Source organism: Onychostoma macrolepis, chromosome 05 (genome assembly GCF_012432095.1).
Source record: "Onychostoma macrolepis isolate SWU-2019 chromosome 05, ASM1243209v1, whole genome shotgun sequence".
Taxonomy (NCBI): domain Eukaryota; kingdom Metazoa; phylum Chordata; class Actinopteri; order Cypriniformes; family Cyprinidae; genus Onychostoma; species Onychostoma macrolepis.
The window spans coordinates 6721299-6748938 of NC_081159.1; the positions used below are offsets into that span (position 1 = coordinate 6721299).

Sequence of the window (27640 nt, forward strand, 5' to 3'; positions counted from 1 at the left end):
ACTGCCACACAAAATGTTTATTCAATCACCACAAACACCTACTCACCGAAATGTAAATCAAGGGTGGGAGATAAACAGACTAGGGGATAAGGATATACCGCCAGCCTAAGCAAAATGTATTTGAGCAAAACATTGTTACAGTTCGCTAATGAGGCGGCGAGAAGCGGAGCACAGGCCTGATTAGTCAGAGGATGAGGGATGATGTGAAGGCAGAGCAGAGCGTTGACACACTGCTGAACCGCATGGACACACAATCACAAGATCACAATTCACAATGCTACTGAATTTGAAGCACAGTAAGAGTGAGAATTTTTTAACCTTCTAATTTTTTTTACATTTTATTTTATTTTATTCTATTCTATTCTATTCTATTCTATTCTATTCTATTCTACAAATCCGGATTAAAAACACAGTTGTGTATTTACTGACTTCACTGTTATTTTTTATTTCATATGAACCTTTTATTATTTTTCTTCATATTATTATTATTTTATATTTATTATTATTTTAATCAGTTTTATGTAAAACACTTTGAATTACCACTATGTATTATTTATTATTACTATTTATTATTTATGTACAATATAAAAACCTTACCTATTTCATTTTACTTTATGTTGTATTTTAGCATTATTTATTTCTTGATATTTCCTTAAGAAAATGTTATGTTTTGTGTGTGTGTGTGTGTGGGGGTTGTATACTCACCACTGCAATGAAGGGCGTATTTCCAGGTTGTTGCTAAGACATACTGAGTGTTTTTTAATGTGCTGCTATGTAGTTATGGAGGGTTGTTCTGGAGCATTTCTCTGTGTTCTCTATGACATCTTGGTGGCTTCTTAAATGCAAGCCCATATGGGATTTATTCACCTGTTTTATCATCAGCTCGTCATCTGCCAATGTAGTACTATGGGTTATGAGTTTGCTTAAATCCATATTCCTGCATATGAGACCTATTAATAAAAAAGCATGGTGATGAGTAATTATTGACTCAGTATTGCCGATGAGGTCAACACTCGGTAACTCCAAAGATGATTACGGACTGATCTCTTTAAACAGGTAAAAAACAAGACACTTGAGCTAAAAGCGTGGTGAATCAGTCATAAACAACCCAGATGAGTCTGTTTTCAATTCACTCTGTGCTTGGCAGTGCTGCAGAGTCATTTGAATATAGAGGAAGAGAGTGGTTTCGTGGCTTCCTACATTCAATCAGCACAGAGTGTTTAAATCAAACCCTCGCTAGTGTGTTTAGTCTGACGCTTCCTGAGCACCTTATTTTTCCTCTCTGTTTCGTCTTCCTTCATGGATCTTCACAAATCTACTCAAACATAGGCTTGTACCACACAGTATGTGGCCATCAGGTCCAGGAAGGACATTTAGTCAACATACAGTAATACTAATTACATGCTCACTCACACCATTTCTCACTCCCACACACATATACGCTCACATACGCTTTCATATATTCATACGCACACACATACATATGCTGCAGACAAACTACCAGACTATCCAACCCACTGAGAATTAATTGCACAGCCAATTTGGTGACATACTGTGCAAGTCTGGACTAAAGATTCATCTGACCGTTTCAAAATCACCAAATAATCAGGAAAATAAATATGCAGTGAATAGTGCAAAATAAGCAGTTTGGTGAATAACAGAAAGCATAGTAACTAATCTATATGATTCATCTCCAGCTGTCACTTTTAATTAAAACCTTGAACAAAGACAGGATAAATATTTTTGAAACTGAACATCCTCTACAGGTTTAATCAGAATCTTTTGAATTCATTCTTCAGGCAAATTATTTCATGACGAATGCCAAAATTGTGATGACTTGCTCTGAAATTAAAAACAGGACCCACGATTTACTAGACTTCTCATCCTGTTCACAGAAGAAAATGAAAAATGATCTGATGATCTCTATGCATCAGCATTTGCATTTTTCTTTTTGTCTGGTGGTATAAACCACAGGCAGCCACTGAGATATCTGAAATATTCATGATCCTCTTTCCCCCTCTGGGTTTTCATTTGAAACGACCGCCATAATGTTTCAATCTCAGTTCCAGAGAGAATTCATTTTAAACAAGCTTTTATCTAGAACTGACAGACAGAGGCAGTACATCACATATATGACAAAGTGGTCAGCCTAAAAATGTTTCATGAACAAGTTCAACTGGATGCTTGATATAAATCTTACTGCTTTCATCTGATTTAGCATCACTGAGAAATTTCATATGTGAATGACTAATAGCAATCAGCATCTCAAAAGACGGAAAGTTCCCACAGTGATTCCCAAGATTTTACAACTTTTGTTGGCAGAGATGGTGACTTAAGTCTGGTAGTCCAAAAAATTTGACTCATAAGCAATTGACTTGAGACTTCACTTTGACTTTATTGATATCCACAAAACCTGTAGACATAAAAAGAGTCTTTACAGAAAGAAAAAAAAAAATACTTTCTTAAAAGTTATCCCATGTCATTCTTTTAATCTTTTCTTTTCTTTTTTTTTTTTTTTACATGAACTGTTATTTTTAAAAGTACATGTTAGTAAATATTAAAATATCTACTGGTTTAAGTAAAACTTCAGGTACATTCTTTTCAATGACTTAAAGGGATAGTTCTCCTAAAAATGAAAATTCTGTCAACATTTACTGACCCTCGTGTCATTCCAAGATTGTATAACTTTCTTTCTTCTGTCAAACATGAAATAAGATATTTTGATAAATATCTTATGTTTTTTTTATTTTTACATATAATGGAAGTCAATGACCACCAAAACTGTTTGGTTCCCAATAACCTTTAAAGTATCTTTATCAGAGGAGATAATGTCATACAGGTTTGGAATGACATGATGTTGAGTAATTAATGACAGAATTTTCATTTTTGGGTGAACTATCCCTTTAAATTATCAAGGAAATGTGTTTTTATTTTTTTACTTTTTTTTTTTTTTTTTTTTTTGCACACAAAAAGTATTCTCGTAGCTTCATAAAATTACAGTTGAACCACTGATGTCACATGGATTATTGTATTATAACAACGCCCTTACTACCTTTCTAGGCCTTGAACATGGTAGTACCCTTGCTATCTATGAAGGGTCAGAAAGCTCTTGGATTTCATCAAAAATGTTCATAGCACAAACTGTGTGGGAACTGTGTTCATGACTCTGCCCAAGTCCTGAAATCAGATTAGTTGAAAGAATTATTGTCCCAGTACCACCAAGGATGTAGATCCAGGAAGCTGCCGCACATTTTTGAAGTCGGAGCAGATAGTTTTAGTTGAGCTAATATAAGCAGCAGAGCCCAAGGTGATGCACCTGTTTAAAGCTCTTGCTGACTGTGTCAGATATCAGGCCAAGCATCTGCTGTCCTTATGGTGTTGGCAAGTTAAACGAAACATTTTCTTTATATTATCTGCAGAAACGCACACTTCATGCTAACCATGCTAATGCAAGGGCTACAGGCACAGCATAGCTCCAATGTCTGTGTGATTTCAGGGCATGGGAAGCTGGTCCCTGAAACTCAAATGTTATCAGTTTCCACTACAAGACTAGAGTGAATGAGACAATCAGATAAGCGTCTCTGTAGCGCAGGGAGAAAGCTCGCTCTCTATAAGCCACCTGTGAGATTGAGCCAGCGCTATCTGACACACTCGGCTACACGTGTTTGCACAGAGATGGACAGATATGAACTGCCGGTATGGAGAGAACTGCTCGCAGGACTCCAGAGGCCAGTGAGAGAGCATTGTATTAGTCGAATTGACACGGTTATCATACAGTGGCAACGTGTCTGAATAGATCACAGACCTGACATGCTTTGAACTCAATGCTTTAATGACTGATTCATGAATGACTGATTTTAAATATGACTGGTTGAAGAATTTTATAAAATAAGATACTGTTAAAATGTCCAATCATAATTAGTGTATTTAAATAAATAAATTCAATTAAATTAAAATTGTAAATAAATTAAATTAATAAATTAAAGTGTGTGTGTGTGTGTGTGTGTGTGTGTGTGTGTGTGTGTGTGTGTGTGTGCAAACCCTAAAACTTATTTTATTTCAGATAGATGCCATGACAATATTGCTCATTTTCATTTAGTTGACTTGAAATACGAAAATAACTACACTCTCAGAAAAGTCTGTCAAAAATATTTTTTCTTCAAGTGTACAACTTAAGAAACTAAAAATTAAAACCTAATAAAAACTATATAGACATAAAAAAAATGATGGAAAAATGACAACAAAATTAATAAAACATTAACTAAAATGAAAACATAAAATATAAAAATTAAATTAAATCTAAAATATTATATGAATGATACTTAAATAACAATAATGTGTGCAATATTATTTAAATAATAATTTAAATTTTACACTACATTTACAATAATATTTTATCTCTAAAAGACTGAAATTTAATTAACTCTCAATGCTTGCATTATATCAAATTAACCAATAGACAGAAGAACAAATGAAGAATAAAAAAAAAAACACATACAGCCTAAGGTTTGAGTATAACGAATGACTTCCATCACCAACAAATAAAAGATTCATGTCTGCTGATTTGAAATGTGCTGTAGATTATGACTCCATGCCTGACAATCAGATCTCTTTTTTCTCTTTCTGCTTTAAATCGGGACAGTAGATATCCTGTCATTCTCTCTCAGTGTATCCCTGCAGTAAGATTGCAGGCTGCCCCACTTTTAGGTTTCAAACGCGTGCACGCACACACACACACACACACACACACACACACACACACACACACACACACACACACACACACACACACACACACAGAAACACTATTGCACAATCACCGGTGGGACTGGTTGTCTGGCCTGGTGCCCTGAGAACTGGAGCTTATACTGTGTGTCTGCCAATCTGAGCCCAACAAGCTGTTTTTGGGGGGAGGCATGTGCATTTCATTTCATTTTCATAGACCATCAATGTCCTGTGAAAAGGCCAATATAAACCTCAGTCGCTAAAGAGTCTTCTGAAAAAAAAGCCTTTGTCACATTGCTCTTGTTAAAAGATCAAGAGAATCTATTCCGATTCTCAAAGCAAAAAGAGCAAGAATTCACAATGAAAAACGATAATGTTTTGATACAGATGAGTGATATGTATTGCCGATAATGTTAATTTTCTCAATCTCTTCCTTTTGACTGAAGTTTAAAAAAATTGATAGGTGCAGTTTAATAGTAGGATGTCAGAAATTAGATAATATTTCATTGTGACTGTGCCAGAGACATAAAGAGCTCAGTGAGACCTCAGGAGCTGATTAATGCTGATACAGCTCAAGGACTGATAGCTTCCCTCCAGCTTCTGTGCCGTTAGCCGCTCCTCTCAATACCATGTGTGCACCATATCCACAAGTCAGAATTATGAAATTAGATTGGATATTCTATCTAATTCCATAATTCTGACTCATTGAGATTTGCACTAAATGGAAACTGCTGCTTTTGAGTAGATTCATGTATTTCTTCTAACTAGCCATACTTTTATGATTTTTTGGTCCCACTTTATATTAGGTGGCTTTAACTACTATGTACTTACATTTAAATTAATCATTTGGTACAATGCACTTATTGTGTACATACATGTTTTTACACTGTACTTATATTTTTAAAAATACCTATATGTAATTACATCTGTAATTAAGTTCTGTAATTACATTTATAATTACACTGTTGACCCATCCCTTACAGCTTAACCCACCCTTAAACCTACACATATCCCACCTCAATAGCAGCAAAAGTGTTTTGCAATACAATATGAACACGATAAGTGCATTGTACTTATTTTTTTGATGTAAGTGCATAGTAGTTAAGGTCACCTAATATAAAGTGTGACCATTTTTGTGTGACGATTTTTGTTGTCTTATTTTATTATTCTATCATAATTTATTTTCAAATTTATGTATGAATTGTTATTGTTTTATTCTTGTTTTTCAATCACTTTCAAACGTTAAATAGAAAACATTATTACATATTTCAAACTATGATAATCAACAATGAGAATGAAATAAACATAATATAATTTATAATTTCATATAATTTCAATGCAAATTATGACTGTGCTTCATGCAAGGTTATTATCAATAACTAAAACTAAAAAAACTTTTTTCATTGTTCCAAATATAAAGGCAACATTTTTTCATTTTCGTTTACTAAAAATAAATAAACTAAAACTAAAAATTAAAACTTGATAAAAAAACGAAATAACTATATACAGTATATATATATATATATATATATATATATATATATGTATGTTTGTGTGTGTGTATACAGTATATGTGTGTATATATATATATATATATTAAGGATGACCCCAAATAGTTGAAGATTCGATGCTTCGATAGGAGGAGACTGATTCGACTACCGATCTCACAGTTGAATATTCGCGGGGTGTTATGATCATGCCATTTTGGCTATATGGGGTGCTCAATGTCTGATTTCACATAGAACTACCCGTTTTCTCCCAATAAGTTAATATACAGCCTATTAAGATAATACTGTAAATAAGAATCTGAAAATAAATAATCTTTAGATAAATATTTTAACGTGCGTGAATAAATCCAACCACCCCTATAGATTTAAGTTTCACTTTCCATAATCCGTGACCGACAGAGGAGCATCTTGGTGGAAGGGATGTAAATCTTTAACAAGACTCAAACTGACACAGGCAGAGTGAAAGACTGGATTTTTTCGATCAGGTAGGGTATAAGTGATTTCAAAACATTTCAGCTGGTTTATATATATCGTGTATTATTTATCTCGTACAAGATGCATTTGGTTGAGTTGCAGTAATGCGCTTCATTGTAGTACAGCTCTTCAGCGTGCAGCGCGAGCAGGACAAACAACAATGCAGAATATTAATAATGACTGGGACTGTCATATACATAACATTATAACGAAAACACTATTATAATAAAGCGCTGTGAATTTTTAGAGTTTAGTTGCCGTGTTTCTGCGTGTTGTTGTGTGAAGAACGCGTCCACAACAAGAGTTCATTCAGAGCCATGCAGACGTTCATGCATTCGGGGCATTTTGTGCAGATAGCCTATAAGTCGTAATATTAACGTTATGTTGTATAAATAACGAAGCATATTCTACATGAGATAAATCATGAGTTAAATACCATTGATTAAAAACCTGCTTTCAAATGCTTCATTCTACTGGTCATACTCAGCGCGCACAGCTCAAAACAGAAATCCAGAACATTAATAAATGTCATATACATAACGTTGTAATGAGAGCACTATTGTAAAAAATATTGTGAATTCTTAGGGTTTTGCTGACGTTTATAATGTTAACTATCTTTTAATCAAAACATAAAACATTATTTTTTTATCTGTGAGCAGTGGCGCCTCCAGGATTTTTTTTATAGGGTGGCCGAAAGGGGCCAGTATAAAATGTTAGGGTGGCACAATACAAAAAAGTGTTGCATGCCTAAATCTAATGGCAGACAATACTTTTTAGTGTTACCATTAATTCTGGGAGCATATAAAGTTCAGTAGGCTATTACTATACAGAGCAAAATGTAAAAAATCTGTATAGAGCAAAATAGAAAAAAAGTAGCTCTGCAATTCAACTGCAAGTACCCATATTTATTTGGAGTGCAAATTCATTTCAAATGAGAGTAAAAGTAAACAAGAAGCATAGATGTTTAACCCATCACTTCATCAAAACAATTGGTACACTGACTGTTGCAGTAAATTAAGCCCTAAATGTTCTCAGAATTTACAGGCCTTTTGCTGAAGAAGGTGGATGTTGACTGCTTTCCTCTTCATTTCGATTATTTATCATAAACCCTACATTTTTTGTGGAAATATGCTGTCAGTGCTTAATTTAAATATTTTCTGTTTCTGTTGTCAGACATAAATTAATAAAATACTACTCGTCTGTCTGGGTAACAAAAACTGTTCTACATATGTGACTTTAAGAGCCAAAGATAGTGCATTAAATGTTGCCCAAATCTGCAATAATTTACAGATCAACTCATGGAGTAACAGAGCTCTACGCTTACTTTTCTTTTTAGGAATACGGTCAAAAATTTAGGAGCACCTTCTAATCAATAATTAAAAATCCCATTATGAGGTGATATTTGACTCCTTAAAGTGATTTACAGGGAATTTTGTTTTTACCTTTGTAATGGCATTTTCAAAAATGTATAAGCTTTTTAACATTTCTAATTGAAACAACAGAATAAAAAGTAGAATAACAATAAGTTATCAATCAAATGCAATCTGTATTTAAGGATAAATTTGTTCTACAGAGGTGGCACAGAAGACCACACAAGTGGCTTGTAGGTGTATTTTCAAGTGTTTAATGAAGCTGAGAGTGCAATTAAATTCATGTTGAGGTTAATGTTTTAAATATAAAATTTTGAATATAGAAATATTAAATGATTTAAATAAGAGGAAATACACTTTAAAAATTAAACTAAAACTGCCAGCAGGTGGCAGCATGTCACTGATTTTATCACTGAATCATTCATTTATTTGATTCCTTTGAACGGCTGATTCATTCAGGAACGAAGTACATGACTGTCTTTATTGACATTAGATTCGTTTAAAAACGCAGCTGTTGTGTTTGAATGGAGATGCGCAGCGGCTCAGCTGTTACTTTGTCGGAAACTATTTTCGTTGACGAAATAGAGCAAAATAAGGCAATACTGTTGTAGTCAGAAAATATATGTCACTTAAATTAATATTAACTTCTTGTTTAATGAACTGTTGTATTAAATCCATCACATTTGCAAACTCCCTTAATAATCATTAAAAGCTGTCACTCATCTTAGTTTGCGATCTCACAAAACTCTATTATAATCAGCTCCTTACACTGCACAGTGAATCTCTAATTTACAGTCTGTCTTCGCGTTGTTTGTTATAATGAGTGGATATGTCTGTAAGTGATAGGCTACATTACTCAACGCAGCCAAACATGTTGTGAGTACGTTAGCAACCTTTGAAGCTCCTTCAGCGCAAACTCAAATATGCTGATTTGAGTCAGTTGCACGTTTCTCCTAAATATTTTTTTTCATAGTCGCACGCAGTAGCCTAGTTTTCAGCCTCAAATGCAACTGAAATGGTCGCACTGTAGAGCCCCGAGTAATATTAATCTAATAAAAACTTAGATCAGTTTGTAATTAATGCCTAATCTATAGCCAAACAGTATTGTATTATGTGAGTTTGACAGAATAAACTAAGTTTTATATAACATACGAAAACAAAGTTTTACTTGTAAGTTTCCTCTCCCGCGTTGATTGCATCTCTCGAACTTGAACAGACCATGTGCTGCAGTATGCTTCGATAGTGCGGCTGTGTGAGCGCGCAAAGTCTCTCGCCGCAACGCAGGTAAAGAGGGGGAGGGGTTGAGAGCGAATTCTACGGTACACATAATAGAAGTTTATTATATTTATTTTTAATGTAGTGTTTCGTCAATGTCCGTGTTAATTTATGTAAAAAAAATATATATTATTCTAAAAAAAACTCCACTCTTTCTGTATGGGGTGGCCAGTGTCATTTTAGGGGTGGCCGTGGCCCCCCCTGGCCCCCCCTTGGAGGTGCCACTGTCTGTGAGGCGTCCGTTACATATTTTCCCTGCATGTTAAAGTCAATAATTATACTGTCCAATGTCTGACTTGACTCTTGGTAATGTATTTTGCCCCCCGCCCACAAACATATGATTCGAGTATCAGTCGACTATAGGCAAGATTCGAAAATTCCGATTCGACTGTGAAAATCCTTAGTCGGGGACACCCCTAATACACACACACACACACACACATATTTATATATATATATATATATATATATATATATATATATACTGTATATATTAGAGGTGTCAACGTTAATATTTTTTAACGCAAATTAATCGTTTGATAAGGTTTGACCCCAACTTCTTCCCGTCATCGCAGCGCGGAAGGTTATCTATCATTGTGTGATGAGGGTACAGCTAGCCAGTGTTGCCAGGGTAGCGGCACAAGTGGGCTATTTTGAAAATACAGTCACGGGAAAACTTACAGAGCCGTGGGTTGCGGGGTTTTTTTTGGGCTACTTTTATAATGTACCACGGACGCCCAAGGTGTATATAGACAAATAAAAATTTAAATAGATCCTTTTACTAATGTGTATTATACTTGGAATGCATCCCTGGCAACTTAAGAATGGAGAGGTGGTTGTAACATCACAAACAACGTGAGTTTCAGCCAGAGCATATGTTAAGGCTTTTACACAGCAGAAATAAACATGACAACAGCCACTATAGATTATATAAGATAATAAACACACGATTACGATAGGATATTTGTATGTGATTTTCTTGTGATTCTTGTGATTTTACATCTGAAATGCTAATTTGTGCAGCGATATAAAAGGCTATAAATAGCTTATTTTAACAACAGTAAACGACCAAATTCCACATGTGATCGTAAAAGGAAGTTATTACAAACACTCAATGGTGGTTTGAAGTGAGTTCTGAGTAAAAGTGTACTATTAATCTCATAAATTGTCTTATAGCTAATATCAGCTCTAATGCATCTGCAGAACAGGTCCAATTCTTCTTCATAATGCATTTTGTCATAATACTTCACGAAGGGTAGCAAGAAAATGTTTTGTTGTATTTATTTAGAAATACTTTTGATAATAGTTGGGTAAATGTATTCTGGGATTGAAGCGATGTGGCTTGGTAAACATTTTATTGCCAGTATAAAGGCTGATAATGGCTGAATAAAAACAAAATAATAATGATAAAAGAATAATAAGGATTATGTCTCATACCAGGCGGAGGTGTGTGTATATATATATATACTGTATATGTATATACGTGACCTGATCCAGCAAAATGAGTCACAGTGACCCAAATTTCAAAATTGAGATTTTGGTATAAATGGAGACCATAAGCTTTAAAATGATATCCTAGTCAAAGTCATACCTTGAATGGTTTTAAAGATATACCCATTTGAATTATGGTCGTCTGCCTTCTTTTTCCAATTGAAAACCTGAGAAAATCGCTTTTAAAGTTTTTTGCCCGTTTTTCCATTGCATTTGAAGGAATAAACTATTTATTTTACAGCTTAATTTGACCAAAAACCTTTGTATATATATATATATATATATAAATGCTATTAAACCAGGCTGAAGCTCAAATTATTTTAAAGTATTTATTTGAATAAATATTATTTTAAAAGGCACTTTTACACAGATTTACTAAAATCAGAAAGATTGAACAGAGGTGCTACAGAGAGAGGGAGGATGCTTGAGAGAGAGGTGTGTGTGTGTGTGTGTCGGTGTCTGTGTATGTGTGTGTGTGTGTGTGTGTCTGCATCCTTGACTGTCACCTCGCGCGTACACGCACATGTGCACGCAGTCACAGAGAGAAAGCATGTGAGAGAGTGGTTGAGTGAGAGAGTAAATGAGTGAGTGAGTTTAACGCTTTGGCGACTTTGCTCTCTTTTGACAGCGACATTTCTCAAATTAATAAACAGAACTACACACAGTATACTACACTACACTATACTACACTACACAGTATTGAACTATCTTTCTGAGGAGATCTGCTAGCTTGTTTACACAGAGCGCTGCTAGTCTGACAGGATGATGGCTGGACCAATCGCGTGCCGGTCAGTCGAAATGGGGCTTCCCATTGACAAATGATCAGTGTTTATGTCACTGTTTGTGTACATTTCTAAGCTTTTTGATTGGTTTTATACAACTTTTAACACCATATTTGGAGAGCAGAGATAGTTTTGTTTCAGGGGATACCCGGAATATAGGGAAATAAAAGCAATAGTTGATAAAAGCAATGTTCATTTCCAGCGAATTTAGTAAAACTTTAAGTCAATTTTAATAGTCATTTAAATACCTTTACTCAATTATCTGGACTACGAAACTTTGGGAACTTTTGTCTGTTCTTTGATATTAGCTAAAAAAAGAAAAATAGATTTTTTCATTGTTTTTCCACATTATCTTAAAATGGAACGTTGCGACTTCCGACTCATTTCGCCAGAACGGGTCACATATGTATATATATATATATATATATTTATATATATATATACACACACATATGAAGATTAGCATTTTCTCAGGCTCCTATGTTTATGTTCAGTTATTTCACTTTAATGGCAAAGAAAAGAACCTATTCATTTGCCATTAAAGCGAAATTACTGAACCTTCACATAGGAGTCTGAGAAAATGCTTAATTTATAATAAAATTTCAAGCGGCATTTAGAGGCTTTTGCATCTGAACTCTTCATATATATATATATATATATATATATATATATATATATATATATATATATATATATATATATATATACACACACATTAGGGCTGTCAATCGACTTAATCGCACATTTTTATTTGTTCTAGATGTACCTTAACTTAATACTTTTCAAGTTTTTAATACTCTAATCAACATGGGCATGGACAAATGTGGATGCTTTATGCAAATGTATGTTTATTATTATTGAAACCATAGTCAACATAGAGCATGAAGACTAGACATGTTTCAAAGGTCATAGATGTTTTTCAAAGAACTTGTTCATGTCTATTAGACACATGAAAAAAGAAAATAGAAATATCAGGTTCCCATTACTTCTCTTTCTTTGCACTGAGCAATTTACTGACACAAACCTGTTTACATTTTTGCATGACAGGGCAGCTCACTTCTTCTGAAAATGCAAAATGTACATTTATTATTTATTATTAGATTTGTTTGCCTCTCTGTGCCCACTGGTTTTCATTGGTATATTTTACTGTTTCTGTCGTCAGACAACGGAATGAATATGAAATAGTGACTGAAACGCGACCCATTAAGACTATAACAGCTCTCCCTTCCAAGACGTTAATCTGCACAAAAACCCTTATAATCGAGCTGTCGTCTGATGAAATCAAATACACATAAGATAATGACAATAGCTGTGCTGTGATTTCGGCTATACTTGCATGTAAAATTAGAGAAGCAACATAATATCTGTGTTTAACTGAAAGCGCTGCTCCTCTCCGCCGCTCGCTGAACAGAGCAGACACACACAGACAGAGAGAGAGAGGTGTGTGCGTGCACACTGGGACAGCAAGACCTCGCGCTCGCACGGCAGTACCAGCGAGTCTCAGAAACTAAATAAGGTTTGGGCAAAAAATTGTATGGTGGAAATGACCATGACTTTTAGAAAAGAAAAAGGCAAAAATGAATTGTCTTATGATCTAAGTCTATTATTGTGAGTAGACAAAAAAAACTGGTGTGAGTGTGAAAAGTTTCAAGAGACATCATTTCCTAAAAGTTCCCAAGCACAAAAGTGCCCATAGCTGAAGAAACACCCAATTATAAATGATCAACGCCGTGTTGAACTATTTTCATGTCAGTGAGAGTACGGCTCAGCTCATCATCGACTACAACTTTTTTTTTTGGCAAATCTCAAATGCAGCAAAATATTTCGTTTTCCCTCACAAGCATCTGTCACTTGAGTCATCCAACACATTACACATGTGATGTTAGCTCAGCCCGCTGCAGCACCTCCGTCTGCTTTATGGAGACAACTGCCTCGATCATCAGGAAGAAATTAGCCGAAGCACTAAGCAGCACGATCTTATTGGCTGCCGGGTCCATCCGCTCCATTTGAGGTCAGCCCAGACATTCCAATGGATAATCTTTTCCATCCCTCCACTCTCTTGTCTTTCTCCCTCTCATACTCAGCCTGTTTTACTCAAAGCGCATCTACAGCACAAGGCTGGCTTTGTGTAGCCTCTTCACTAGCGCTTTCTGACTCAGTCAGTGTGTTTTAAGTGAACCGTATGGAGCTGAAATACATATCGGCCTTCGTTCCCAGCTCTCCCTGCACCTTCCAGTAAAGTTATTTTCTACAGCAAGCTAGTAATATGAAGCCTCCGAATTAGGGCCATCACCACATCACAAAGGTTCTGGAGAGAAGCTGAGCTATGTTTGCTTCTGGAGCTTCGCCTACTTTTCCCAGCATCCCGTTCTTTGTTCTGCTCGCTCTCTCTGAACTTGCAACAAAAGGCTGTAATTATGGCGGGCACAAACCAGAGAGAAATTGTCGTATTATAGCATTCTCTCACACTTCAAATGCGGCTGCTCGCTAGGAGTTACAGGAACCTGTTTAGATTTATGCCAGCTGTGGAAATGACAGCTGCTGCGAACTTCTGGGATGGTCGTTTTGATGCAACTCACACATTTCATGCATTCTGAACCACAATATTTACACAAGTCCTCATGTTAAACGCCTGAGATACACAATCCCGCCTAAACATGCCGTTGAGCGATCGCACTGAAGACTAGCTTTCTTTAATAAGCTACATATTAACCAGGAACACTTTACAGTAAAATTCCATTCGTTATCATTAATGAACTACAAATGGTAACATGAACTAACAATGAAAAATAGCTTATTAATCTTAGTTAATGTTAATTTTTTAATGTCATAAGTTTTTAATGTTATTTTTTTTAACATGTCTATCCAGTGTTAAATATGCTCAAAAACAAACATGCAAATTCATCAGTCAACACCATTGCAGTCACAAATACGCAACCAATCCCATCAATTTACGGCTTGGGGCTTTTCATATCATTAGCAAACATCCGCCTAAGGATGTTGATTTCTAGAAGGTAGCTGTCTGAGATGGCGAGCGGGTGTGTAACATGGTTTGTGTAACATTAGCAACACATTATTAGCTGTTTAATAACATAGTCATAATGATATGAATTACTGTTGTGTGTCTGACGTTGTAGAGAGTGAAAATGCATTAGCTAATACACTGACTTGCAGACAACCCTGTATAATTTGCTTTTCCTCTTCTACTTTGGAATCAGTTTCTGATTCAAACATATATTCAAACATAACAAGTGAAAGGCGGGGACTAATTTCCATATTCCAAATTCATGGTTCAACATATAAAAAATGAAGGATGTAGAGTCATATTCAAGCAATTTTAAGGCATGAAAACAATATTTTCACTGGGAAAATCATTTTGATGATCAAATATGAGTTTTAAGGGATAAAATTAGTGACTGCAGGACTTTAACATTTACTACTACATCAACAAACTCAAAACTTGCATCTGTTAAGAATATTTGAAAATTCTGTCAATAATTACTCACCCTCATTCCAAACCCGTAAGACCTTCTTTCATCTTCGGAACACAAATTAAGATCCGAGAGCTTTCTGACCCTGTATAGACAGCAATGGTATCACCACAATCATTTTGTACTTTATTTTGTACTTTTTGTGTGCAAAGAAAACAAAAATAACAACTTTATTCAACAATTCTTCTCCTCCTGCGTCATGGTACTCTCATTAATTGCGCCAATGATGACACGGAGGAGAAGATTTGTTGAATAAAATCACTATTTTTGTATTCTTTGCGCACAAAAAGTATTCTCGTAGCTTCGTAAAATTAAGGTTGAACCACTGATGTTACATGGACTATTTTAACAATGTTCTTACTACCTTTCTGTGCCTTGACCGTGGTAGGACCCTTGCTGTTTATGGATGGTTAGAAAGCTCTCGGATATCATCAAAAATGTCTTAATTTGTGTTCTAAAGATGAACGAAGGTCTTACGGCTTTGGAACGACACAAGGTAAGTAATTAATGACAGAATTTTCATTTTTGGGTGAACTAACCCTTTAATGGACCTGAGCTGACATGAACTGGCAATGAAAAGTTGTGTTTTTATTAACTAATGTTAACAAAGATAAATAAATACTGTAACAAATGTAATACTCATTATTGATGTTAACATTAACTAATGTGACTGTATTGTAAAGTGTTGCCAATTAACCTCAAGTGACAACTGACTTTGAAGAATCAACAAACCTGGGGAAAAACAAACTCGCTGTATCACAGCTGAAAACCAACTGAAAACAAAGAGCCCTACAGTATGACAATACATCATGTTGAAACATCACATGCAGGAATAAGACCAGTGAAACGTGTCCATTAACGCAGGGGCCAGGGGAGATGCTCTCTATATGGGCTTTGTTGTAACATGTTTGAACCAGAAACTATTTCTCATGAGTGAAACTGTACCTTGAGCTCTGTTTGGGAATGACAGGACAAGACATCCTACACTTGGAATGAAGACTGATTTTGCCCTACAGCGTTGAATCACTGACGTTATGCGTGGATGATCCAGCACTGTAGGGCAAAGTCAGTTCAACAGAAACCAGATGCCTTTCCTCTGAATTAAAATACTGATCGAATGTGTCTATGTGGCAAGCGCAGGTGCTCTGATGTGTTTGTGCATGTGAACGTGTGTTTTATACCTGTGGATATCCTGCGCTGTTGTAGCGGGTATGTACCCATGAAGCCAGAGCAGCCATTGGGCGAACTGCCAGCGTCGCCCGGCCGGCTCCGCAAACATGGCGGTGCTACTGAGCAGGGGTTTTTCAGGAGCCCTGTGTGTGTGACACAAGAGAAGTGGGTGAGAGTCACTCAATTCCACTGCAATCAGGTGAGGATTTCAGACCAATATGTGAAAGGACACACTACACTTTCCTCAAAACTGTTGTGGATGGATCTCAGATGAGTCTTCAATATGCAGTGCTTTAACTTACATGACAGTACAAAAGAAAATACAGTCTCCATTTGAAACAATTTTTACTCAGAAATTGATCATATATTTCACAAATAATCAATGGGCAGTAACACATTGAATTAAATGTGAAATTTTGAAGTAGAAAGACTGAAATAGTACTTTTTTTGTCAAACATACTCCCATAATCAAAAATTCATTTTTACAGTTTAGATATCGGTTAACATCTCAGATGTTTCTCTTAGGAAATTAAGGAACAATTTGGGAAGAAATTGATTAGAAATGGTTAACTTCACATTGACTTTTATTTGTATACTTTAGTTTTCTGGCAAATCTATTTTCGCCTAAAAGAAAAAAAAAAGAATTTGTGACTTTATTTCTAACAATTGCAATTTAATTTCTTATTTTAAAGTTCACAATTACTTTATTTTTTACCAATGAGGTTTGTCTCTTGTGTCAATTAAGCACATTTGACATCTGTTCATCATATAAAGTGATTGTGTCTCCTCAGAAAACTTGGGTTAAAACATTTAATTCATATGGATTCCATTTTCTTTTTATAAGCAATTTTAAGTGTCAAAGTTTTGGTGGAATGAACTTCAATGGAGGGAAACTGGGCTTCCATACTTGTACTTGAAACATCTAAAATTAACAAGTGTCCTATGCAAATAAAACTTTTCAACATTTCAACAATTGTGGAGTGTCATGTAAAACCGGAAATTATTTTTATGAGAAAGACCCATGAGTGTTTGTGACTGAATGTGTGTGGCCCGTGCTACATATCTCTGATTGATATGGAAATAACTTGACCTCAAGATGTTTTATTTGTTTGCTAGTAAAACTGCAAGTGCCTCATTTTCATCCATCTCTGAATATGAACTTTCAGACCACCCAATACTCTCGACTCACTATGACCTTGAGCAACAAAGGACACCTAGTCACACACACACACAAACACAGACTAAAGGCAAAATATGCAGGCTCTCTTTATGAGACCCGGGATATTTGCTCCTTTCAAAGACCTCATTTACGAGACCTTGATGAGAGGCCATGCCACAAAAAGGAGATTCTTTTTTTCAAGGTTTCCATCTCATCTCTAAGACAATCAAGCTCAAGGTCAAAGATCAAACCTGCAATTCAATTCATCATGAACGTCATAAAAATCTCTTTCAAAGGTTCTTGATTAGCTTCTTAGAAAGGGGATTGAGGGATGGACCACAGCACAGACAGAAGTTGTTGCCTTAGCCATGTGATCATTAGACAACCTTCAATTGCCTTTTAGTAGCCTTGAAAGCTGCATTAGAGATGCATAGAGGTCGAGGGGTTTCAGTTTAACACCTTCTTATTTTCTTTGTGATTGATTAAAATGTGTGATTTGACGACAGCATTTGCAATGAGTTCTGGATACTAAGATGCTTCTGCTAAAGATCAATGGCTGGATTTGACTGTCAGAATAATGAAGACCTGCCACATATGTGACCCTAGACCATAAAACCAGTCTTAAGTGTAAATTGGGATTTAACAATACTGAATAAATAAGCTTTCCATTGATGTATGGGTTGTTAGGATCAAACAATATTTAGCCGAGATACAACTATTTGAAAATCTGGAATCTGAGGGTTCAAAAAAATCTAAATATTGAGAAAATCGCCTTTAAAGTTGTCCAAATGAAGTTCTTAGCAATGCATATTACTAATCAAAAATGAAGATTTGATATATTTATGGTAAGAAATTTACAAAATATCTTCATGGAACATGATCTTTACTTAATATCCTAATGATTTTTGGCATAAAATGAAAATCGATCATTTTGACCCATACAGTGTATTTTTGGCTATTGCTACAAATATACCCCAGCGACTTAAGACTGGATTTGTGGTCCAGGGTCACATATGTGGTATTATTCACAATAAGGCAACCAGAATATTTTTTAAAAGACACTAACACTGGGATGAGATATAATAATGACTGCCTGAGGCTGTTTTTAGGTTGTGCTGTCTCATATCCTGTCAGCAAATGGGAATGAGAATAACTTCTTTGGCAATGCTTTGAAATAGTCAAGATAGTATGCTGGAACAAAAGGTCTGATCCATAACCTTTCATGAGACGCTGCCAGGAAGAGACACAGAGATGTTACGATGGATGGAGAGAGAAGCAGTCTAAACTAAGAAAGGCTTTTAAATAGCTGCAGAATTCCAACCATCCTCCTTATAGCTGCACACATAAACATAGACACAATCTTTACGAGACACAGACAGGAAAAGCAGAGCTGTAGGAAAATGGGTCAATGACACAATAACATCTACGAAACACATGTGCCAACTTCTTAGTAATGATATTGTGTTATATCTATCTATCTATCTATCTATCTATCTATCTATCTATATATAAGGTTTCAAAAGGATCTGAAAAGATTGAGGTTATATATATATATATATATATATATATACAGTGGGTATGGAAAGTATTCAGACCCCCTTAAATTTTTCACTCTTTGTTGTATTACAGCCATTTGCTAAAATCATTTTTAAGTTCTTTTTTTTTCCTCATTAATGTACACACAGCACCCCATATTGACAGAAAAACACAGAATTGTTGACATTTTTGCAGATTTATTAAAAAAGAAAAACTGAAATATCACATGGTCCTAAGTATTCAGACCCTTTGCTGTGACACTCATATATTTAACTCAGGTGCTGTCCATTTCTTCTGATCATCCTTGAGATGGTTCTACACCTTCATTTGAGTCTAGCTGTGTTTGATTATACTGATTGGACTTGATTAGGAAAGCCACACACCTGTCTATATAAGACCTTACAGCTCACAGTGCATGTCAGAGCAAATGAGAATCATGAGGTCAAAGGAACTGCCTGAAGAGCACAAATCTGGCCAAGGTTACAAAAAAAATTCTGCTGCACTTAAGGTTCCTAAGAGCACAGTGGCCTCCATAATCCTTAAATGGAAGACGTTTGGGACGACCAGAACCCTTCCTAGAGCTGGCCGTCCGGCCGAGCTATCGGGGGAGAAGAGCCTTGGTGAGAGAGGTAAAGAAGAACCCAAAGATCACTGTGGCTGAGCTCCAGAGATGCAGTCGGGAGATGGGAGAAAGCTGTAGAAAGTCAACCATCACTGCAGCCCTCCACCAGTCGGGGCTTTATGGCAGAGTGGCCCGACGGAAGCCTCTCCTCAGTGCAAGACACATGAAAGCCTGCATGGAGTTTGCTAAAAAACACCTGAAGGACTCCAAGATGGTGAGAAATAAGATTCTCTGGTCTGATGAGACCAAGATAGAACTTTTTGGCCTTAATTCCAAGCGGTATGTGTGGAGAAAACCAGGCACTGCTCATCACCTGTCCAATACAGTCCCAACAGTGAAGCATGGTGGTGGCAGCATCATGCTGTGGGGGTGTTTTTCAGCTGCAGGGACAGGACGACTGGTTGCAATCGAGGGAAAGATGAATGCGGCCAAGTACAGGGATATCCTGGACGAAAACCTTCTCCAGAGTGCTCGGGACCTCAGACTGGGCCGAAGGTTTACCTTCCAACAAGACACAACAAGACCCTAAGCACACAGCTAAAATAACGAAGGAGTGGCTTCACAACAACTCCGTGACTGTTCTTGAATGGCCCAGCCAGAGCCCTGACTTAAACCCAATTGAGCATCTCTGGAGAGACCTAAAAATGGCTGTCCACCAACGTTTACCATCCAACCTGACAGAACTGGAGAGGATCTGCAAAGAGGAATGGCAGAGGATCCTCAAATCCAGGTGTGAAAAACTTGTTGCATCTTTGCCAAAAAGACTCATGGCTGTATTAGATCAAAAGGGTGCTTCTACTAAATACTGAGCAAAGGGTCTGAATACTTAGGACCATGTGATATTTCAGTTTTTCTTTTTTAATAAATCTGCAAAAATGTCAACAATTCTGTGTTTTTCTGTCAATATGGGGTGCTGTGTGTACATGAGGGAAAAAAATGAACTTAAATGATTTTAGCAAATAGCTGCAATATAACAAAGAGTGAAAAATTTAAAGGGGTCTGAATACTTTCCGTACCCACTGTATATATATATTAGTGCTGTCAAACAATTAATCACGATTAATCGCATCCAAAATAACAGTTTTTGTTCATATATGTGTGTGTACTGTTTACATTTATTATGTATATATAAATACCTACACATACAGTATACATTTCAAAAATATTTACATATATTTACATGTATATATTTATATTCATATAATTTATATTATTATATATTAGTGCTGTCAATCGATTAAAAAAATTAATCGCGTTAATCACTGTGATTAATCGCAAATTTAAAATACTAGGATTTACCTGTAAATGTGTTGAAATAAAGAAATGCATGACTAACTAGTTTAAGGAAACAGAACCTTTCACACTTCCGCCAGGTATGAGACATAATCCTTATTATTCTTTTATCATTATTCTTTTGTTTTTATTCAGCCATTATCCGCCTTTAAACTGGCAATAAAACGTTTACCAAGCCACATCGCTACAATCCCAGTATACATTTACCCAACTATTATCAAAAGTTTTTCTAAATAAATACAACAAAACATCTCTTGCAACCTTACATGAAGTATTATGACAAAATGCATTATGAAGAAGAATTGGACCTGTTCTGCAACTGCATTAGAGCTAATATTAGCATCATGCTTCATAAGACAATTTATGAGATTAATAGTGCACTTTTACTCAGAACTCACTTCAAACCACCATCGAGTGTTTGTAATAAATTCCTTTTGCGATCACATGTGGAATTTGGTCGTTTACTGTTGTTAAAATTTGCTATTTATAGCCTTTTATATCTCGGTACAAATTAGCAATTCAGATATCCTATCGTAATCGTGTGTTTATTATCTTATATAATCTATAGTGGCTGTTGTCATGTTTATTTCTCCTGCTCTGCTGAAACTCATGTTGTTTGATGTTACAACCGCCTCTCCGTTCTTAAGTTGACAGGGATACATTCCAAGTATAATACACATTAGTAAAAGGATCTTATTAATTTTTATTTGTCTATATACACCTTGGGCAGCCGCGGTACTTTAAAAAAGTAGCCCAAAACGGCTCTGTAATTTTTCCCGTGACTGAATTATCAAAATAGCCCACTTGTGCCTTCACCCTGGCAACACTGCTCCACTGTACCTTAATCACACAATGATAGATAACCTTCCGCGCTGCGATGACGGGAAGAAGTTGGGGTCAAAACTTATCAAGCGATTAATTGGCGTAAAAAAAATATTAACGTGTTAAAATGTTTTGATTAGTCGCATGCATTAACGCGTTAACGTTGACACCCCTAATATATATATATATATATATATATATTAAAATATAAACATAACTTATTTTTCTTAAATACATACAGTACATGTATTTATTTCAATTTATATATACATAATAATGTATTATGTATAATGTATTTATATATACACAATACACACACATACATTATGTAAATATGTTAAAAAAAACTTTTATTTTGGCTGTGATTAATCGCTATTAATCTTTTGACAGCACTAATATATATATTTTATATATATATAGTCCCGGGAAAAGGTTTTTGCCCCCTTCCTGTTTTTTAGTTTTTTTGCATATTTGTCACACTTAAAAGATTCAGATCATCAAACTAATTTTAATATTACACAAAGATAATGCAAGTAAATACAAAATGCAGTTTTAAAATGATGATTAAATTTATTAAGGGAAAAAAAGCTGTCCAAACCTACCTGGCCCTAAGTGAAAAATTAATTGCCCCCTCCTATTAAATCATGAAAGAACTGTGATTAACCACATTACTTTAGAAAGCGGAGTTAAAGTTAAAGGTCTGGCAGTAATCAAAATAAAATGATTACTGCCAGACCTGTTGAATCAAGAATTCACTTAAATATAACCTGTCTGACAAAGTGAAGCATGTTTAAAGAGCAACACATCATTCCGCGATCTTAAGAAATTCATAAACAGATGAGAAACAAAATAGTTTGCATGTATCAGTCTGGAAAGGGTTATAAAGCCATTTCTAAGGCTTTGGGACTCCAGCGAACCACGGTCAGAGCCATTATCCACAAATGGAGAAAGCTTGTAACAGTGGTGAACCTTCCCAGGAGTGGCCGGCCTACCAAAATTACTCCAAGAGCACAAAACGACTCATCCAGGAGGTCATAAAAGAACCCAGAACAACATCTAAAGAACTGCAGGCCTCACTTGCCTCAATTAAGGTCAGTGTTCATGATTCAGCGATAAGAAAGAAACTGGGCAAAAACAGCATCCATGGGAGAGTTCCAAGGCAAAAGCCATTGCTGACCAAAAAGAACTCAAAGACACAAAGGCTCGTCTCACATTTGCCAAAAAATATCTTGATTATCCCCAAGACTTTTGGGCAAATATTCTGTGGACTGATGAGACAAAAGTTGAACTTTTTGGAAGGTGCATGTCCCGTCACATCTGGCATAAAACCGACACAGCATTTCATAAAAAGAAATGATATCATACCAACAGTCAAACATGGTGGTGGTAGTGTGATGGTCTGAGGCTGCTTTGCAGCTTCAGGACCTGGATGACTTGCTATAATTGATGGAACCATGAATTCTGCACTCTATCAGAAAATCCTGAAGGAGAATGTCCGGCCATCAGTTTGTGACCTCAAGCTCAAGCGCACTTGGGTTATGCAGCAAGACAATGATTCCAAACACACCAGCAAGTCCACCTCTGAATGGCTCAAGAAAAACTAAATTAAGGTTTTGGAGGGGCCAAGTCAAAGTCTTTCATGCTTGAAAACCCTCCAGTGTGGCTGAATTAAAAAAATTCTGCAAAGAAGAGTGGGCCAAAATTCCTCCACAGCGATGTGAAAGACTCATTGCCAGTTATCGCAAATGCTTGATTGCAGTTGTTGCTGCAAAGGGTGGCACAACCAGTTATTAGATTTAGGGGGCAATTACTTTTTCACGTAGGGCCAGGCAGGTTTGGACAGCTTTATTCCCTTAATAAATGAAATCATTATTTCAAAACTGCATTTTGTATTTATTTACTCAGGTATATTTACTCAAATATGCAAAAAATAAAAAAAACAGGAAGGAGGGAAAAAAAACTTCACACCACTGTATATATATATATATATATATATATATATATATGTGATACACTGATAAAGCACAAATAGATTAATGGCACTCAAGGTCTTTTACATCAAACAACTCCAGCTCACGGTCTTGCTCTTCCCTTCTAAAAGCATCTCTTATGAGCTACTTAGCTGCTTTTACTTTGATGCAGGAAATCAAAATTTTGAACTTCATAGTATTTGCCTTGTTCAGGAGAAGGTTGAGCTAATGTCATTAGTATCTCAGTTAAGATGCATGGTGGGTCACGGTGAAAATCAGAGCCTTTAATAAAAAAAAAAAAGACAGCTAATTGAGCTTTTAAATTATTATAATTATGAGGTCCTCATCTTCTGCAAAAACATACAAAAATAAAAAGTATAACTCACCCAAAAATGAAAATTCTGTCATCAGTTACTCACCCTCCACTTGAGTTTCTTTCTTTGGTTGAACTCAAACTTAGATATTTTGGTTAATCTATCCAATTAATGGCATCATGTTACACAGATTGTTGTACTATCAAATGCTCTCGAGTACAAGAATAGAATGTAACATCACGTGCAAAAGATTTTAAAGTACAGTAGCAAATCAAAGTCATTTTAAGGCCATTGGCTATTAACATAAGGGACAAGTCCTTCAATGTGTGCTTGTCAAATGATTTCATGGGAAGGATTTTGGGAAGTCTGAAAATAAGGTTTTTAAACATTTCCAATTTAGAGTTCCTGGTCTAAGAAATTTCCTGAAAACATGATCACTCAAATCCAATTATGAGAGAGGAAATGGAAAAATAGGGAGAGAAAGTGAAATAAGTTTAACCAGAGAACAGCTTTCAGACCAATGGCAAAAACATCCAGCTTATTGAAATCTACTCCAATATTTTCATCAGCCCATTTTTTTCTATTTCCTATGGAAGGAACAGCATGGAGTGTTTATGGCTGTTGGAGCATCCTGTCCATTAATCTATCCATAGATACACACCAGTCTGCCTCTCAACAGCAATGGTTCAACGAAATTATGTGGAAAAATACTGTGGAGAGGCTTTTAATAATTGACATCATCAATACAGAGCAACAAATTCAGTCTTGAACATTTGACCGCTCGCACTCAAAATAACCAGCATGCACATGTGTAAACACATGCACACAAGTTTTTCTAGATATATGATTGGCTGGCTACAGGATGTGCCATCCTTTTTTTTTCAGTCTGCCTGATTCGCTAGCGATGTGTAAAATATGAGGTCCATATATCCCTGGTGTAAGACACATGAGGGCCTGTGAGTTGAGTTCATTTGGAAAGTATGTTGGCTATACCAAGAATAAATTTTAGGAAATATTTGGCTCACTTGCAATCATAACATTAATTATGTAGTGGGGAAGAATTATTTAGGGCAATTTGGAAAACTGGAAACATCCAGAGGATTGAAGGAGAGAAACACTAAAGGTTTTGGAAACCACGGATTGGAAATAATCGGATAAATTCCTCAGAAGATGTTATAATTATTATTTACAAGAAATAGAGGTGTATTTTATATACAGTAGATCATCAGAGCAGATCTGACAGGGAGAATGAAGGAAAGTTAAGTGTGGTGGAAAAGCTGCTCAACACAATCTCTCTCTAAACCTCCAAATGAAATTTAATTCTCAGAGATTGCTCTTTCAAAGCACAGGAGATTTTTGGCATGATATGAAAATTCACATCAATCTATCTATTTTTTTTAAATGCATGTTATAGATCTTACTGTGAATGATTCATCTGTGTATATAATTCAGTTTTTACAAAAACATATTCATAAATATGAATACACATTTTTTTCTCTACATTTTGGCCTTTTGTCCACAATGAGTGGCCGTTTTGTTCAATATAAAAAGGGGCTTTTGAAGACGGTCTACCAAGTGGATCAATTTGAAAACGCTGTATTTCCATTGTAGTGTGGACTGTGAAAACAGAGGTATTTGAAAGCAATGACTCGTGTTTACTCATGTGACTCATATTGTACCCATATATCTATGGTTGCTAATCATTTTCACAGTGTTGCTAAGGACTAATACTACTTCGCACAATCTGCAAAGATTACCGAATAATTACTTGCATTTGAAATGTTGACAGTGGTGTTTTCAACCCTACACGAAACGACAATTTTGAGTGCGACCTAGATGCACCTCCCGACCTAGGTGGGATATTTTTCAACAAAGATGATGATACCTGAAAAATAGTGTAAGAATAATATTAAGTCTGGTCTCTCAGTATCATCTCAGCGAGAGTCTATGACATTTTACGCATATGCAGCAAAGTGATTTAAGCGTTTTCAGATGTTTGGCTGCAAGCCATTTTTGAGCAATGCCGACATATCAAAATCCAATAAACAACTGATGCAAAGAACCAAGTCCCTTTCCTACATTTATTTATTTTTCAACATTCGGTCCCACTTTATATTAGGTGGACTTAATTGCTATGTACTTACATTTAAATTAATCATTTGGTACAATGTACTTATATTTTTAAAAATACCTATATGTAATTACATCTGTAATTGATTTCTGTAATTACATTTATAATTACACTGTTGACCCATCCCTTACAGCTTAACCCACCGTTAAACCTACCCATACCACCAAACCTGTCCCTAACCTTACCCATATCCCACCTCAATAGCAGCAAAAGTGTTTTGCAATACAATATGAACACAATAAGTACATTATACTTATTTTTTTATGTAAGTACATAGTAGTTAAGGCCACCTAATATAAAGTGGGACCCAACATTCCATTATACTTATACAATACAAAAGAAAATCTGTCGCTACTTACATTTAATCACAACATTTTCAGCTTCAATTTAGTCTCAGTTACAATTACCTCTAATCTCTTGTAATACACTCCTTCATAAACACGTACACACTAGAGCCCTATTTATTCTATAGCAAATGGCTATTTGACATGAAAGCAGACAACTGTTATGCATTAATTAGCGTGCGTTTATGCATGTTCTCATCTCAGGAGTCGATTAGAGCCGTGTCTCCAGCAGGTAAATAGCCCCCCTTCCAGTCACACACATCGCTCTGACATCCTGTTCCTCGCCTCCTCATTGTTCTCTTATGACTTCCTGCTGTACCAAATCACACACTCACCAATGTAAACAACTCTGGGAGAAAATAACGGCAAGTGAAAAAAAGTGTAAAAAGAAGACAGCGAACGCTTCATGTCCTATCCTGCAAAACATGCCATTGGTTGCATCACACGGAAAAGCTCTGACAGGAAAACTACAGCGAAAAGAATGATGGAATATCACATCATTCCATAAACATTATGTCATGATACTGTATCACGTTACAAAACAATTAAATCGGACGGGTCTGATGGCTTGGAAAATCATCTGACCGGAAGAGGGCAAAGGTGAAAGGTTCATTCGTTCCTAAACATTCTTTAAAGTGCAACTCTAGTGCAACTTCACCCCAGAGACATCTAAATCAGTCTGGAAGGAAACGTACAAGCGTAAAGGAGCCGAAAGAAATATATAGCACAATTCAGTCTTATCTTTCACGCCCAAGGAAAAACAAAAACCTATATCCAATCTACGATGATATCATACACAAAACACACTCCAACCACACATAAGTTGTGTTTTAAAGCAAGGACGAAGAGGACAAAGCATCTCTCATTGAGTGGAAACAATCATCTCAAATGAAATCAAAAAGCGATGACATGATTTCATTTGAAAGACGCAATGCTGTAGGGACTTGGCGAGAAGTAACAGACATGTTGGGAATCACACATCCTAATCACACTCTAAAAACAGATTGTACTGAATGCATAATGTAAAAAAGTATTGTATGACCTACTGGAGAAAAGATGGACAGATCGCAGTGCCCTTCAGGATCTGTTTTAATGAGTTTACTTGGGCAAGCTAATTAATTAGGCAAACAAGAAAGTGGTTGGATTGAATGTGAATTTGGGGT

The 27640-nt window shown here is 35.8% G+C and overlaps 1 protein-coding gene across 2 annotated transcripts in view; it reads right to left on the minus strand.

Annotated features, from left to right (window-relative positions):
* rxrab (retinoid x receptor, alpha b) overlaps positions 1 to 27640 on the minus strand; it is a 62863-nt gene that overhangs the window by 27318 nt on the left and 7905 nt on the right. For both annotated transcript variants that reach the window (XM_058777542.1, XM_058777543.1), the window contains exon 2: positions 16298 to 16429. In XM_058777542.1, coding sequence (XP_058633525.1) covers positions 16298 to 16429 — 132 coding nt within the window. The remainder of the gene's footprint in view (positions 1 to 16297; positions 16430 to 27640) is intronic.